General features: G+C 49.4%; 1 protein-coding gene across 1 annotated transcript in view; it reads right to left on the bottom strand.

Moving 5' to 3' along the window:
• GAD1 (glutamate decarboxylase 1) overlaps positions 1-17,342 on the bottom strand; it is a gene marked incomplete at its 3' end in the record, with an annotated part of 37,842 nt that extends 20,500 nt beyond the window's left edge. The window contains exons 1-6 of the mRNA XM_080928253.1: positions 17,224-17,342; positions 15,623-15,765; positions 12,567-12,629; positions 7,177-7,335; positions 5,628-5,870; positions 527-617 (exon numbers count right to left, since the gene is read on the bottom strand). Coding sequence (XP_080784379.1) covers positions 527-617; positions 5,628-5,870; positions 7,177-7,335; positions 12,567-12,629; positions 15,623-15,701 — 635 coding nt within the window. The 5' untranslated portion in view covers positions 15,702-15,765; positions 17,224-17,342. The remainder of the gene's footprint in view (positions 1-526; positions 618-5,627; positions 5,871-7,176; positions 7,336-12,566; positions 12,630-15,622; positions 15,766-17,223) is intronic.
• Positions 17,343-17,748: the final 406 nt, after the last annotated feature.

The following is a 17,748-nucleotide window of genomic DNA, read 5'->3' as shown; positions in this document are numbered from 1 at the left end:
TTTAAAAATGGCAGAAATAAGTGAAAATGTTGTGTTTCCAAATAATCAAGTTGTATTTCCCAAAGTGTCAAACTCACCAAAAAACTGTCAGTTATTTTGAAAAGAATACATTCTATGTCTGCCCTAGATAAATGATGCTGCAGAAACTTTAGTTAGACAATGGCTCGATCAAAATCAAACTGATTTGTGGCTTAAAATAGCTTCATTATGAAGAAAATACAGTCTAAGTGCTAAGTGCCAATGTGTTTGGGTGGGAAAGGGAACGGAAATCATAGCCCACAGAGTGGCCCTTTAAGACGTACACTCAGACAAAGCTTGTTATACAATTTCACATGGAAATCTCAAAGCTGGTTACCATTTCTCATGAGCATGCTCTTATTACATATGCAAGAATAGTTTCTCACCTTGTGGCACAGAATTTACAAGAAAAATGAACTCGAAGAGAACAGAACCATCGGAGTGAACCGTTTAAACCAAGAGCCCTATATATCGCGTGTGCACATAGGAAAGAACACATGATACTTACATATTGGTATTGGCAGTTGATGTCAGCCATTCGCCAGCTAAACCAATGATATCCAAACCAGTGGAGAGCTGGTTGAAAAATCGAGGGTGACCTAAAGAGATAATAGGCAAGCATTAAGGCAAAGCCGGATTTTTCAAGCTATCTTCAGAGCAAAGGTCTGGAGCATGTGACTTGAGCTCTGTTCTGTGGTTTGATAGAGCTCTCCAAGGGTCCTGGAGAAGGGGAAGAAGGTGACTAACCCTTAACAATGATGATGCTCTCAGATGTCTATGTTTCTAAGGCAGCATGCATTTAAATTAGTACATTGGAAATTGGAGCTGGGACAATGGCTCAGTGGTTAAGAACACAGGCTGTTCTTCCAAAGGACCCAGGTTCAATCCCAAGCATCCACATGGTAGCTCATAACTGTCTGTAACTCCAACCCCAGGTAATCTGATGCCCTTCTCTGTCTTCTGAGAACACCGCATGCACATGGCTTATGGCATATGCAGTGTGCCATACGCAGGCAAAGCATCTATCCGTACAAGTTAAAAATAAAAGCATACACTCAATGTTGAGGATCGTGAAATGGACCACGCTTTCCAGTATTTTATTTCTGACTTTCAGGTGAGCTCCTCCGTCACACTTACTCCTTCGGTTATGAGAAAGGATGCGGCAATGTCCTGTGTGGTGATGCATGCTTGTAATCTTGGCACTTGGGAAGGGCAGAGGCAAGAGGATTGTGAGTTCAAGGCCAGCCTGGATTAAATAAGACCTCTTAACTCCCTGTTGAGGAATGTGGTATCTCTTATTCTTTTTTTGCAACTTTTACTTCAATATCCCAGGACTTTAAGTGCCAGGCTGGGATTGGCTAACTGAGATTTGAAAGAGGCTATAGACCTCTGAGTTTTGTGGCTCTAACCGAGCCTGGGGGAAGGTTCCGCTCAGCCCTGATATGGAGACCAACCATCACTCTCTGAGTCTCTGGGGCAAATGTGATGTCAAGCATCAGTGTTCTTTGCCCATCTAGAGTTAGATACTCATTAAAGTAATGGAGCCAAGCAGATTAAGAGCTAGCTGATCCAGCATCTTCTCTGTGAGTAGGCAGATCATCTCTCACTCAGTTACTGACTGAGCACAGAAACACTTAGGTCCTGTGACTCAAAAGTCCCTTGCAGCCCACAGTGTATTTTGATTGGCTCTGCCCTTGGCAAACTTACAACTAGCACCAAGTTTTTGCTAACTTGATGTTCACCAAAAACACAACTCCATATCGGCCAGCTTGGCTCAGCTGTCATGAAGGAGTGCTCACAACAGGTTATCTAGGGAATTTGTGACAGATGGTGGTGATGTAGAGATTTGCTGACTGCTATGTTTCCAGTGGAAACTGCTGCTGTCTGTAAATAACTGTCAGAGACCTAGTGTTTGAATGTCCCTAGTCTAAGTTCCCTCCCTGAGAATCTGTTCTCCCCTCTAAGTTCTGGGAGAGGAGGAATCCCTTGTCTTCGGGAACATGGCTGCTGGTAGGTGCCACAGTCAGGTGGAAGGCTCCACACCTAGAAACATTCAGGCAACACCACCTGGACTCAGAAGATTATTAAAAAAATAAAAAGACAACATGAAGGTAGGAGGAGGGACTGGGGTGGGGGCAGGGAGAGTGGGAGGGGCAAGTTAGGGCAGCTATAATCAAGATTCATCTTATATTCATATGAACTTGTCAAACAATAAAATACCCTAAAGGAGGAATTCCATTGAGATCCATTAAAGTATATACCGTGCCCACTTGAAAACTTAAAAGAGCAATGACAGTTCTTTCATTCTGAGCTAGCACTGAGTGTATATATTCAGTATATATTTAAAAATAAGTGCAATCACACTTTATCTGACAGTGCATTAGAGTCCCACAGCCTGGCAGAACAAAGGCCAAAGACAGACTGACACAAAGTGAAACAGTCTGTACATGAGATAAAGCACAAAGGTCCCCAACTCCCTTTAGCACATGGCTACAGCCTGTCTCCAGGACCCTGCAACAGAGTGGATACTGAGTAGCAACATAGTTTAGATGTCACTTGTTTCTTCTCTCTCTCTCTCTCTCTTTCTCTCATACACACACACACACACACACACACACACACACACACCTCTTTCTCCCTCCCTCCCTCCCTCCTTCTGTCCCCCTCCTTCTCATATTTTGCTCTTTTCATTGTTTTTTGGAAGAAAGGTCTAGTTATGTCTAGATTATCCTCAAACTGGGGGTCTTCTTGACCTCATCTAAGTGTTGGCTTTATAGGTACCATTAGGTGCAATCCCGGAGTTGGTTTTAGTTCTGACAGACAGGACACTGAGTAATACATGGTTTAATGTCAAGTAAGGGGAGAAAGTCATTTTAAAGTTAAGTTTTTCCTACAAATAAACTACTGGATCCAGAATCAACTGAACTGAAACAGTAAGCAACAAATGACTCGTATATTCAGGAGGCAATTGAATATTTTGTATTTTTTTGACCTGAAACACTGACATGATTTTTAAAAGAAGTTCATGAAGGTGCAGATACATGCTGATGTGATAATGTTCTGTGTGGGACCTGCTTCCATACGATGCGGAGAAGGGGTCACCAGGATGTGGTGATGGTCACACAGTGTTGGGTGCACAGGGTTCATTGTATAATTCTACTTTGATATAAGTTCAAATTTTCCACAATGAGAAGTTAAAAAAAGAACAAGGCCAGAAATACATGACTGCTGTGATTGAAGGCTGTCTCATTTCTGCATCGGTCTCTGGAAAAATCTGTGTGTGCTGGGTCCTTTGTTAATTCATAGAGCAATTTCAAATGTCACCCTTTCCCTTCTTAGACTGTACCCGGAACACTGTGCTTTCATTATTAAAACCCAGTTCATTTATTTTGGCTATTAATGCACAAATATCCTCCAAAATGTTTCTGAAGTGTTCTGGGGGGCTTAGTCCATTGTTTGAATGCATACTCCAAATGATAGACCAGGAGCTTTTGAGATGGCAGCAATGGTGTCCTTTAACAAGTGCCAACCTTGTGAAGGGCAGCAGAAAAGTCCACGTGGTGTGGAAGATTATGTACTCTGTGAATGCAAATGTCTGTCTCCAGAAGCTGCTGTGCTAATCAGAGGTGGATGGCCTCAGACTAAACATCTTGGTGGATTCATACAAGGAGCTAAATGGTCTGCTTTCTCTGACCATAGGCGTGAGATGCCATCACAACCAAATTCTGTATTTTCTTTGATAGACGTTCTGGCCTTTAGTGGAGGGATGAATAGGTGATAATAGACAGACAGACAGACAGACAGACAGACAGATAGACCCCCTTACATGAAAAAAGTGTGTAAAGCAAACTGATGAGACATAAAACATTGACTGAAGCAAATCAAGCTGGATCACAGGATTCTGATCCTCCTTTCGGCCAGGAGAACAACACTACTTCTCACGAATGGGCTAGCCATCCCACCAGAATGGCGCTAGTGTGGCTGAGTGAATGAGTGTCTCTTTAACAAACAGACTTCGTGCATGCGAGTGAGTCTGGCCTGAGCAATGATTTTTAAAAATGAGACCGTACTTGGGTCAGCAGGGTTGGCTAACCTCAAAAGCTACATGGAATTCTTTATGTAAATGTCTTCTTTGGTTAACTTCATTGGTTTTCTGTAACAGTTTGTTTCTGACATCCAGTCACCTTCCTCAACTTTATTGCCACCAGCCTTTCTGATCTTCATCGTTAATCTATCTTCTAGGGGTTTAGATGATGGGGAATGAAGGTGGAGAGAGAAAGAAGCAGAAAGAAGAGTAAGATGCCATTCCTTGACTTGGGGCTCCCCTACTCTGAGGTAGCAACTGTGATGGCCAAGGACCCCAATCCCTGACGACCTGTCTGCCTAAGGGCCCTGGAAAGCCAGGCTGGGTGGGGAAGAGAATGATCAGGTAAAGGAACTGTTCTTTATTTTGGTGCTAAGAAACAACTCAGATAGACATTTAAAACATCTTTGAACTTGGGGTGATTGAAAAGTAACCACTTGAGCCAGGGTTGCTGATTAGAGAGAACTTTGGAGAGGCAAAGAGGGGAGAGAGGACAAGCTCCTAGTAGGAGAGAGGGCTCAGTGACTCATCTAGAATACAATATAAGGGGAGATATGGGGAAGGGGACACACACAGACACAGACACAGACACACACACACACACACACACACACACACACACACACAGAGAGAGAGACAGAGAGACAGAGAGACAGAGACAGAAACAGACATGGAGAGAGACAGACAGACAGGCATGCAGATAGACAGACACCAATTCTTTAGGGTGTTCAGGATTGAACTGAATTCCTTTAAAAAAAAAAAAACTCAAGTCTCAACCTCTTGTTCATGTAGAACATGCCTCTACTTGGCAATAGAGTTTTCTCAGATACAAACAAGTTAGACAAGGTTATTCTGGATTGGGGTAGTCTTTAATCCAAAGGGAGGATGTCATTTTATGAAGAGAAAATGTGAAACATTCACAAAGAAAAGACCATATGGAGGGAAAGGTGGAGGCTGAAGTGGGGCATCCACAAGCTAAGAAATGCCAAGGAAAATGCCCACAAGTACCAGAAACCACAGCAGCAAGGTTGGATCTTCTTGGGAGCCTTCAGAGAAAGCATGGTCCTGGTGACACCTTTGAAGGCTTAGACTTCAAAGATTGAAAAAAATCAATCCCCGCTGTGATAGTTTCTATAACAACCCTTGAAAAATGACTCCAAAAGAGAGGGAAGGGGGCAGTTCCCCAGGCAAAGGACAGGTGATGGAGGTAGGGTTCTTCAGAATGAAACAGAATGAGGTGGACCAGAGGAAGGACAAAGGGACAGGTCACTCTGCTCTGTTTAGGTTACAAACAGCCTAAAACAAAAGCCAAGCAAACAATAAAATAACCTGTCACCATATAGCTGTACCTTTTTTAGTTTTAAAAGAAATGATGACCTCTTGCCAAGCATGCTTTAGCCATTGGGGTTCATGGTGACATTGTGAACATTGGACACAAGGTGTCTTCCCTCACCAAGATGGGGCCTCTTCAGTATGAACTGGCTATGTTCCCAACCAGCTAGGTGATGATCAACCCGTCTCTTACCTGTACGAACCCCGTACTTCAGGGTGTCTCTACAGTCAACCAGGATCTGCTCCAGAGACTCGGGGTGGTCAGACAGCTCCAAATTAAAGCCTTCCATGCCTTCTAGCAACTGGTGTGGGTGGTGGAAGTCCAAAACCTTGGTGGAGCGATCAAATGTCTTACGGACATAGTTGAGGAGTATGTCCACCACCTCCAGCAAGAACTGCACAGTTTGCTCCTCCCCATTCTTAGCTGGAAGCAGATCTAAGCAGAGAGGGGAAGCCAAACAGTGATTACTGCCTGCTTCATACTTGGGTTCCCTGGGTCAGCCTGCAGAGGGGTTCAGGGGTTTGTTTCATGAGTCAGCCTGCAGAGGGCTCAGGGGTTTCATGAGTCAGTCTGCAGAAGGCTTGGTTGCTTTTCAGGATACGGATCTACACTGAGATTTGGACAGCCAGTTCCCAAAAGGATGCACTAAACCCACAGACATTTGATACATTCCTAGGGCTTCTCACACATCCTAATAGTCAAGACTGCTCATATGGGAGAGGAATAGAGTGCGTAAGGAAACCTTAGGCAGCTGACCCTGGCAGCTGTCCATTTGCTGAATGGACACCTGGGGGGAACACGATGTAAAGTACTTCTATTGTCTCCTGGGGACCAGGTGTCCCTGTGCATCTGGCTTGGTGTTAATGACTTGCTTAATCTGTGGGTGGCAGAGATTGGGGCTGTTGTGGGTATGGGTTCTAGAAAGTGCCAGAGGGGACCACTGTCTTTCTGTTGACATCATCCTTTGGGGCTTTCCTTCTCTCTCTTCCTTCCTTCCTTTCTTCCTTCCTTCCTTTCTTTCTTTCTTTCTTTCTTCATTTATTTATTTTGTTGTTGTTCTATGGAAGTAACCTAACCTAGGCTCTAGGTTCTGTGGAACAGAGTTAGAAAGAGGGATGAGCAGGAAAAAGAGCTGTTGGGTCTCCTGAGTGAAGTTTCCAGGAGAATACAAGAATAGATTGTATGGCCATTTATGGCATGGCTGTATCAAAGGTTTAGTGAAGCTGTGACTTCTGTGGTTCTGTGAGAGCTAAGGGAAGTGGGAGTTTAAGAGCTACTAAGGAAAGACTGGTAAAGTGCTTTCCAAGGCCTGCATTGCAGAGCCAGCAGAATCTAGAGAAACCTTTTCAGAGTTTCCCATGTTTGGTCATGACACTCACATGCACAACTTCCCATAGAAAAGGCAGGTTTGGGGTTTGGGGCTTGGGATTTGAGCTGGTAATCTTGAAGGATAAATGCTAATAAAAGAACCATTTTATTCTCTGAGATTCTCTGAGTCCCTATTTGTCTCTGGGAGTGTCTTTAGAATTGAGTGGTTTATGGATATCCCTCAACTACCTCCCTAAGCAGGGACCTGGGCAGAAAAAAAAAGGAAGGAGTCTGTTCCATACAAACATCAGAAAAGCAGTTTCATGAGAGTTCACAGAGAAAGATGGCATTTGTTGGAGAAAGAAGTACAATTTTACGGGGGAAAAATTCAAGACAAACTGGCTGAGCTGGGTGGGGGTCGGGGAGAAACCACCTTGAGCAAAGAGGTTGGAGAAGTCGGTCTCTGTGCGACGGAAACGGGCGCCCGGGTCACTGTTTTCACAGGAAAGCAGGTTCTTGGAGGACTGCTTCTCCCTGAAGGCGCTCACAAGACGACTCTTCTCTTCCAGGCTATTGGTCCTTTGCAAGAAGCCTAAAGTGCAAGAAGCTAGGTCAGAGAAACTGGGAAGTACCCAGCCACCCAAGGCTGGTTGCATGACCAGGCTAATCCTCCAAGCAAGGCTCTCTCTTTTTGCTGAGAAGAGAAGCCACGGAGTATGTTTTATATACAGTAGCTCTGCACTGCTTGCCTTCAGGCGGGGAGGGGCTGTGTCAAGTGTCATCAGTGGCACAGGCCTAGTCATGCAAGAGAGAAAAGCAGCAAGTAGGCCCCATCTCCCCTCTGAACATGACAGCAAACTCAGAATTAAGTTGACCGGACAGCTTCCACTCCAGTAACCTGCCCCAGGATGGGGTTTGGAAGGAAGGGACCCAGAGAGGATGCTACTAACATTGGGTTTATAGAACCCCTGGGGATGAGGAAGAGAGAGAGAGAGAGAGAGAGAGAGAGAGAGAGAGAGAGAGAGAGAGAGAGAGAGAGAGAACAGAGAGAGAGACAGAGACACAGAGAGAGACAGAAAGAGAGAGAGATGTTGAAGACTAGCTGAAGGGGGAAAGGAGAGGACAGTGGAGTGGAGGGTGAAGAGAGCAGAGCACAGGAGAGGAAGATATCCAGACATCCGAGGGAGCTGGATGGTTAGGAGAAGGAGGAGGGTGAGGCTAGCAAAGGGAGGAAGGATAAGCTAAATGTCACAGATGTGATATTTTTTTGACTCAAATATACCATGTGCTTTTTCCTGAACCTCTCTTGGTTGATAAAAAGCATTAGAGAAAAAGACAAGAAAGCCTCAACATCTCACAGCCTGGACTCGGCTCTAAGTATTTATGGAGAACACTTGTAGAAGAGCTGTTTGTTATTCATTCGGAATGAGACAGAGGAAGTGAGACCAATCTCCCATCATCCAGAAGCTTGTCTGGCAGCTGGCCACCACCACTACAACCATGATAGAAAGCTCTCCAACAGGCACGCAGAAATGAACTCGGAGCTCAGGTCGGGCTTCATAGCACTCCATCACTTCCCCTAAGAAGGAGGAGAGATCTCACTTACCCACAGCAGCACTCCAGGAGGGCTGAACCCCAGTGGGCTGCAGTACCTGCCAACTTGGAGCGTGCTACCCTTCCCTGACCATACACTGGACTCTGCTCTTTCCTCAGTGGTACCTTCAATGCAGCCCCGATTTTAGCTCCAGAGGCAGCATAACGAAGGGAAAAACCACAAAATTTCTTGGTGATTCCAAAGCTGACTTTGTAGAAACCAAGATCCTTGAGACATCACAATGAAGGCCATATTCATTCGCTAGAGGGAGTCAGGGACTTGGCTCCCGGCACTGTTTCCCTTTGCCAATACAATGGTTAGAGAGTATGTTTGGCTGGAGAAACTCAACCCAGGTGAACCAGTGAAGGGTGGTCCTGCCAATCTAAGACCTACTCTGGAGCCTCTGCCACCTGTCAGGCTTCTGGTTCATTCTGAGAGACCCCACATCTTCCTACTTTTTTTGGGGACCTAGAGGCAGGGAGATTAGGCTGTAGATATTCTCTCCCAAGATGGTCTCTACACAGACTCACCCAGACATGTCCTTTAGACACAACTTTAGATGTGTGTGCCATTTGGGCTCACCTTTTCTGTAATGCAAAAGTCAGGATTTTATTTTTATTTTTCAGGCAGCACATCCATACCGCATTGTAAATTGTGTTTAAAGCGCTAGTGTGATAATGTTAACTGTGCTTTTGCTTCTAGTACTGGGGATTGCTGATCTGAACACTAAATATACAGTGTTGTTTCTTTCACTTTATTTAGGAAAGTACTGTTTTGTTTTGTACTGAGACCCTTTAAAATGATCCAAGCTCTTGGTTCAGAGAGGTCTTGCCAGGAACTATTCGCTTCTCCAAGGTGGAGGAGGATGTGGAATGGAATGAAGTGGAATGGTGAATATTATTGGCTGAGCAAGGGGTCCTGGCTAGGGGTCCCCGGGACTTCCCAAGAATACCCTATATTCTCTAGCCCAGCCACTGACACTTAGGGCTAACCTGTAACTGTCCCAGGAGAAAGAACTTGAAGTCATATTGGATCAGTCTAAATGATCAGCCACCCACAGCCAAATAAAGATGGGCAGCGTCCCAAAAGAGTGTCCCCTCTGCTCGTGGCTGTTCCTCGTTCTTACACCCAGTGAGCCCTGTGGAAGCTCCAGACAGCTGTTTGCAAGTGGAGCTCCAAGCTTGGTGTGGCATAAAGACATACAATCACTGGGCAGAGAGTATGCCAAAGCTCAGCACCAAGGCCACTTAGAGAAAGGAGCTTCTTCTCCTACTCCTCTTCTTTATAAAATGGGCACACAGCATATTAACAGATTGCCTACATTAAAAACAAAACAAAACAAAAAACCCTCCAAGAAACCAGAGATATGGAGTACCTGAGGTATCTCCTTAAAACAGACAAATGATTAAAAACATGTGTGGAGGGACTGTCTGTGCAGCAGGTTCTGGATCTCTACAGGGAAAATCAATGGAAGGCCAAGGGCAGAGACCAGTTCTTGCCACATGCTTGCTGTTATCCATCTCCGTCTATCTAGGTCATGCCACCTTGCCTGCGGACACTCTCAGCTCTCGGCAGAACCCTGGTTTCTTCCATCTGATTACTCTCCTTGGGGTTCGGCCTCTAGAGTTGAGAGCACAAGTAGTGACACCCATGGCCATCCTTGTAGCTCTGTTTCCTGGGTTAAGAAGAAGCAGGTTAGGAGATGGGTGACAACTCAATCTTAGCAAGGCCTTTAGATGCTTAGGGGACCTTCCAGGGTGATGCATTCAAGGGTAGAGGGAAACCATTGGATCCTTGACTGTCAAGCCAGCCATGGTGTTAAGTCAAGAAGGTAAAATATTCCTCATGCAGAAAGGTCTGGAATTGAGTTTGGGAAGGGGCGGGAGTGGAGGCTGTAGATTCAGGGTCAACATTAGTTGACTGGTACACTCAGCTTCCACTAGCTTAAAATGGAAAGCCAGAGTTGGCCCAAAGCATGGGAAATGACCTTATGTTGTTATCCCATTCTTTGTTCCTGTCTCATATCATATCCTTGTCACTCAGGTTGTAGCTTTCTTCTTCTTCTTCTTCTTCTTCTTCTTCTTCTTCTTCTTCTTCTTCTTCTTCTTCTTCTTCTTCTTCTTCTCCTTCTCCTTCTCCTTCTCCTTCTCCTTCTCCTTCTTCTTCTTCTTTTTCCTCCTCTTCCTTCTCCTCCTCCTCCTCTTCTTCCTCTTCTCCTCCTCCTCCTCCTCCTCCTCCTTCATGTGTGTGTGTGTGTGTGTGTGTGTGTGTGTGTGTGTGTGTGTGTACAGAGAGGAATCTCTTTAAGGATGACACCCCTCACCTCCATGTCCACTGCTTCACAGCACTGGTTGTCAGAAGAGGCCGAAATGATAACATGATAAGGAACGTGGAACCTTCACTCCAGTCTCAACCGGTCTAACTTTATCCTGGCCTCTTTCCCTTTCAGGACATCCAGTGTGTCTCCAACAGGACCGTTTGGTCCTTGTCTTCTGTGGACCAGTAGCAAGAACAGCAGGAGGCAAAAGGAAGACTGTCCCTACACACCCTCACTCCCACAGGCCAGGAGTCTCTAAGAAAAAGTGGCCTTCACCTGGAAAGAAGCCCAGTAGACCCCAGGGTTCCTTCCATTCTGATAGCCACACAGTTGCTGCTTGCCACAAACGACAGAGGCAGAAGGCGAGAGCCAACGGGGACCAGGCAGGAAACGGGCCATTAAGCCAGGAATGGCTGGGTGGGAGTGGGAAGAGGCTATTAATAGAACAAAGCTGGGGGCCAGAGACCGCTTCTGGTGTGGCCTGCCAGTTTTTAGCGCTGGGGATTGGGTCGCATCCCCAAACCTCTGGGCCCTATGGCCGCAGGCTAAGCTTTTCCAGAAACTGCGCCACCTCTCTCACAACTGAGTAAATGCACTAGGTCTTCAGCACCCATAAATACTGGATCCAGAGCCCCACTGATGCAAGGAGGGCGTTGCCAAACACGGAAGGACTCTGGTTTCCAAAGGCCCTAAATAACCACTCTCCCCAGCGATTCTAAACATCCACAGCCCGGAAAGCAGGGGGGAGGGGCATAGGGAACTGCGGGGAAGGTCAGGCCTCAATAGCACCCACTCCCCTCGGGGCTCCCTGAGCTTCCTAGGCTGGGGAGGGCTCCTCGCCCCGCGCCCGCTCGGCTGCTATCTCCGGCGCAGCAGCTGACGGATGGCTCTTTAATAAGCCCCTCGTTAATCTTCCCCCGCCTCTCCACCCCCTGCCCAGGGACACCCGTATTTTCAGGCCCGATAAGGCTAGAGAATTTTAGACAGTGAAATGTAGTCAGGAAAGCAAGTCCTCATTGTTCATCAGCAGCCACTCAGCTGTGTCCCTTCAAACAAATCCCCCACCTCCTCTTTTTTTCTTTAAAAAAAAAAAATCTGTCCCTTAGGCGTTTTCATTTCAGACCTTCTCGTTCCTTTTCCTCTCCAGCTTTCGGATCTGTTTTCCTTTCCTGCTGGCAAATTGTGCCAGACAACCACCCTCTCCAACGTTCCCTTCCTCCTTGCTGCCCCTTCCCGCACCTTTCCCCCCTTCCTTTCTTGCGCCGTCGAAGGGCAAACGGTTTAGCCCTCTCTGCCCGCACCTCCCCCTAGACAGGCCACCCAGAGCTGCAGACAACCCTCTTCCTTTCTTGGGCCCCCGGAGCCTCAGGAACGAAATTTGAATTACCGCGCAGCAATTAGCTGCAAACCCCACAAGTTGGGGAAATCGCTTTCAATGGCGGGCGGAGTGGAGGATAGAGTGAGCGACCAACGAAGGGTCAGTTACGGCTTTGCTAGATATCGCGCCTTTGGTCTGTTCGCCGGGATAATCAGACCAGTTCACATTTTTTAGGAGATTTTACAGATTCCAGAGCAGAAAGCACCAGTCAAGGCAGCCCGGAGCTAGCGAGAATAGCCTGGTTGCCGCTTGGGGGTGCTGTATTCCAATTTCAGAGGCTATATTGGGTGAAGCGAGTCCCCATAACTATGCGTTTTCTGGTTATAAGGACTCCCAAGGAAAAGGCTTCTCCTGCCAAGTGAGAGAGGCCACAGGAGGGTCAGAGCCTCCAAGGAACTGCATCCGCTGGGCGCTGGGACAGTAAAGCAGTTAGAATACTAGCCCGAAGGGTCAGAGTTCCCCTCCGGAGGTGGGCCTGTCCTACAAATTCAAGTCGCTCCACCCTCGGAGACCCATGAAGGCCTGTTTACTTACCACAGATCTTCAGGCCCAGTTTTCTGGTGCATCCATGGGCTACGCCACACCAAGTATCATAGGCTAGGAGAAGAGAGACGGGGGAAATTAGCGAGGGTCAGACCAATGAGAAGCTGGGTAGAGTGCGAAGGTTTTTGAGGGCTGTGGAGGTCCTCATGAAAAGCCACACAAAAAGCTCTGTTCTGGAAGGAGCAAGGAGCTACCCTACATCTTTGGTTCAGACAGAGCTCCCAGCTCCCTTCCTGATGTTGACTTCAGGTTGGAGAACTGGGGCTCACGGCCACGGACCCCGCCCCCAACGGTCCCCAACAAGGCAGAGGCTAACCCAACGCACAAAGATCCAAACCTTAGCGCTGGCGGGGGTGGGGGGGCAGCACCCACCCCGCCAGGCCCAGTCCCAGGTCCCAGTCCTCAGACTAGAAGGACAACAGCACAACCGCTCAGATTGGGAACACAGAGGCATCTGGGACCCAAACGCCTCATAATTTCTTGGCGGGTCTCCAGCTGAGTGGCAGCTTAAAATAAACTGGCATGAAATGGGGTCGTGGAAGAGTTCAGGAATTAATTGGGTGAAAAATAGTATTTGAGTAGATGATCGGACTCGCATGGCTGCTCCAGTCAGACTAGGGAGGCAGAAGACAATGGTGCACCAGCCGTCCTGTCTTCAGCCCACCCCCACCCCTCTTCGAAACCTGCCCCTCATTAACCCTTCCTTCCGACTTCTGGGGTCTGGAGCACACTTGGTGCGAGCCTCTTTCCTCCAGGTCTGAAACGTGGGGCGGCAGGACTTGGCTTTTCTTCCCCCCTTTCCCCCAGGCGTTCTGGTCTACCTTTCTTTCGAGTTAACTCCCAGCAAAGAATGCAAAGAGGCAGCCCACAGCCCGGAGAAGCCTTCCTGTACACTCCTGGGCTGGGCCCTAGGAGAAATCCCCTCTCTGTCCCTCTAAGCGAGGTGTCTCCCACCCTCCACCCAGTGGTGCGGGAGTGTTGGCTGCGATAAGCGGAGTGACATCCATTAAATCTCAGGCACACCCTGAGGGGCGAAGAACCGGCTTGATGTCTTGAGACACTATGTCACGGTTGGAATTCCACTGACAGCCAGGAAATCTGTGCCACAGCACCCCCCCTAATAATAGTACCTAGAGCAGAAAGCGGTATTTCCACCCAGTATCTGTGCTCTCTCTTTAAACTCCAATCTCATCTAATCACCAAAAGAACCCAGGAAAGGAGTGTCGGTCTAAGACTCAGGTGACAAAAATCATTTCAACGCAGAGGCTGCAGTTTCCCAAGGTCACTTGGCCCGAGGTTGGCAGTTCAGAAACACTCCAGTGCCTTCCTCGGGGCCCCAAGTTAGGCGTTAAAAAACCAAAACAAACCAAAACAAAACAGGAAGGGAGAGAGATGGGATTGAGAGCCCCTTTGTTGTGGCGGAGTTGAGAAGGCCTTTTCTGATACCCAGCAGAGGCAGAGCCCAACAGCAAATTAGCCCGGTGGGGGTGTGTCTTCCAGGGAGGATGGAAATCGGACAGCACGGGACAAGAGCTCCTAGGCTCTCCAGTTCTGGGTTCCCAGGGACAGGTTGTTCTTCCCGGGTGGGGGCGGGGTCCTTAGATCTTTGGCCCCCATTTAGGTGGTTTCAGGAGGCACCACACCTTGTCTGGACTCAGATCATGGACTCGGCCTTTGCTGAGGCTGGACATTTGAGGACTACGGGTAATCTGGTAGGATATAGGGTGCGTGTTGGGGGATAAAGACTGGAGTACGGTGTGGGGAGGACTGGAAAATAAATCTATCCAAGTCCAATCTACAGACAAAAGGGACGCAGGCCTCGAGTTTTGCCCGGCCAGCTCCTGATGCTGGCTTCACCGCCAGTGCCTGGATCACGTGCTCTGAGGACTCTCCGGAGCTCTGCTTTGTTGTGTGGGTAATTGTCGCTAGCCTCTGTGCGGGAAGCAGGGACTGCTAAGAGAGGACTTAGGGCCTCCAGCCTCGGAGTCTGCACCAAGAAATTGGAAGAGGAGCTTTTCTGCCTTCTTCTTGTCACTTGTGTTGATGGGGACAATTGTTTTCACGGGGCTTACAATATGTGCCATTAAAAAACGCAACAATAAAGCACTCTCGACCGCACCGATCTCCCTCAGCTCCTCTTCTGTAGAGAGGCTGGAGCTGTCAGGACCTAATAGATTTTTTGGGAGGGGGTGTGTGTGTGAAAGATTTAACCCCAACATGGAAAAAAGATACACAAATCCCGCGACCCCAGTCCTCGGTGTGGAGTTAGAAAGTCGGGCTGAATTAGAGACAGATTGGGTCGGGAAGCATAAATGCCCTTTTATTTGGTTTCCCTATTCTCTCCAAGACTTGTCACCTGCTGACAGGTCTCTAGGGGGAAAAAAAAGGAAAGGAAAGGGGTGCTTGTTAGCAGCCCCCCACACACACACATCCTGCCACTCCGGTTGATGCCTAATGCCCCTCCCTCGCCTTTTTTTGTCTCTAAGATGTAATTAATTGAGTCTCAGGCAGTTTTGTGCACCTTTTACGCCCCTGGCTTCGCCCTCACTCGTCAATAGCTAGACGCAAATTTGGAGCAATTAGGGGCCCAGAGTTTTCTAAAAGCTGCAATTAACGTCGAAATTTCCCCTGATTATGGACTGTGGGTACAGCACTGAGGGCGGGGTGGGGAGGGAGAAGAGGAGGTCAGGTCTCATCTCAAACCTAGAGCTAGAAAACTGTTCTTCCTCACACCGCCCCTCGGTTCTGACCCCTGTTGTCCCGTCAGACGAAAACACAACACAGCACCTTGCATATCTCTACCCGCTAAGACCCCAGTGATCTTTCTTGCCCGGCCCATGTGAAGTCCTTTCTCTTCCGTGCCCTGAGAGTAACCTCACGTCCCGGGCAGCCAAATGACCTCTAAGCAGGAACCTGGGATAGGGCCCCATTTGTTTCCCAGCCTCCATCATTTCTAAGCTCTCCTTTCCGACAGCGCAGCCTCCCGCAGTGCCAGCGCCCCCATCCTCGCTGCAGTCCATGTAATAGGAAACTGGGGCAGGACCTACTTGTAGGGCGCAGGTTGGTAGTATTAGGATCCGCTCCCGCGTTCGAGGAGGTTGCGGGCGAAGGAGTGGAAGATGCCATCAGCTCGGTGGTCTTGGGGTCGTTAGTGTTCAAGGGTCCCTCGCGGACTGGGCGCACGAACGGGCTGCAAACAGAGAGAAAGCTGTACCGGGAGATCTTCTAGGTCCTGCGGCCTGGGGTACCGAAGCCTCGAGACAGAAGGGAGACCAAGGGCAGCGAGCTGGCTGGGTCCTGGTGCGCGATCGGTGGGAGGGGGGGTGGGGGAGGCGCTCGCTAGCTCCGGGACTGGGGCGCAGGCACAGTAGCCCCGGGCGACTCTCAAGTCTAGAGGCGCAAGGGGGTGCCCCGAGTGAGGTTTACACTTGCAGGGGCACCGGAGGCAGATGCAGGACGCGAGTGATGGGGTAAGGATAGGGCTAGGAGCACTAGGGAGCACTCATCAAGAGAATTCCAGCCCAGCCAAGACAAGCCCCATTGGGCTCCCAGCAGCCTGGCGGACAGGCAGAAGGGGAGGGGGGAGGGCGTGCGGGGCGGGCACGTCTGGTTCAGTGTCTGGTTCCCGTTGTTGTGTCTGGCTAATTCCTTGGAAAGAAGGAGGTTCACAGCGCCGGGGGACAGGGACTTTGGTGAGACAAGGTGAGAGGGAAAAGGTCCCCTGCCCCCCAGGACTTGACCCGCTAAGAACCAGTCACCTTGCGCTCCAGACACCCAAAAGGCAGCGTGTCGGAGCCTTGCGGACCAGTTTCTAGTCCCACCTCCTCGTTTCTAGCTTTCTCAAGCCTAGGGCGAGGCTCCGTCCCAGATTCACCGTTTCTACTCTACCTAGTCCCCAGAGTTCGTTTCACTGAGCCAGAGAAGGTGGCGGAGGGTAAAAAGGAGAACGTCACCCGGTGATGAATTTGCGCCCAGGGTGCAAGAGACCTCGGATAGAAGAGTGCGCGGCTCCCCCTTATTTGGTGCTTGTTCGCGGACAGAGTGAGAGAGGGGAGAGAGGACGAGAGGGAAGAGGAGGACCAGATGGGGGGAAAGAGCGGGAGAAAGAACGAGAAGAGCGGGAGGAGAGCGCTAATCTGGGTAAATCTAAGACCCCGCAGAGCGCAGCCCACCAGCCGCCTTTTGTGCGTCGTCCCTCGGGCAAGCATCCGTCCCCCCGCGCGCGCGCTCTCGCGGCTCCGCGGGCGGCGGTGGAACGCGGGTGCTGGGGGAAGTAACAGGTTATCGCTCCTCGCACCTTCTGCCGCTGCTACCCAGGCGCGTATCTGAGAGCCGCGAGCTCCGATCCCCGGAGCGCAAGCAGAAAGAAAGAAAGAAAAAAAAAAAAGGCTCTGGTGTCACTTCAGTCCCAACGTGTCCTCCCGAACGAACGAAATTGATACGCCAGAGCCGGGAGGGTCGGGGCCGGGGGTGTGGGACGGACGCCAAACCACAGCTGCGACAGGACTGGCGGCTGTGGGAGGTGGGCGACAGGCGCGCGCGGGACGGGTTGGGTAAAGGGCTCGACCAGGAGCCTCAGGCTGACAGCACCGCGTTGAGTAACCAACGCTGGGCTCTGGCGAGTCCTGGCGATCTGGTATTTACCTACCTCGGTTCAGCCACCGGGAGCTGGACCCTCGGGCGACTCCTCCGCGAAGCGTGTCCCCCGCTTGGCTTTGCTCTGCCACAGGCGTACGTGCTGGGTGTCTTCCTTGCTTGCAGGATCCCTGGTCCGGCACGCGAGAGCCTGAAGAAGAGAGAGATCGGGAGAGGCGGCCGCTGGGCTGGGGGGAGGCGGGGGCGGAGTGGGGAGGCGGGGACCCGCTCGGCGGGGGGAATCACGAGGCCGCTGCTCGCGGGGGCAGCTCGTCCGCGCGGCGCTGGGGCTCCTTTGCAGGTGTCTGCCTGCCTCCAGAGCTCTATAGAGCGATTATAAATCCAGCTCACGGGTTTGCGACCAGAAGGGGGGAAAAACAAAGTCCCATGAGTAATCCAGAACGCACTCGGCACGCTCTGGTTTTATTTTATTATTATTATTATTATTTTTGAAATAAGCAATGTTGGGTGAGAGCAGGGAAGAGATCATTCCTACGAAGAATTTTGTCTCACTGGACGATTTTATTTTTCTCCTCTT

This window comes from Micromys minutus (assembly GCF_963924665.1).
Source record: "Micromys minutus genome assembly, chromosome: 13".
In the NCBI taxonomy this organism is placed as follows: Eukaryota; Metazoa; Chordata; class Mammalia; order Rodentia; family Muridae; genus Micromys; species Micromys minutus.
This window is presented reverse-complemented; position numbering and strand designations above follow the sequence as displayed.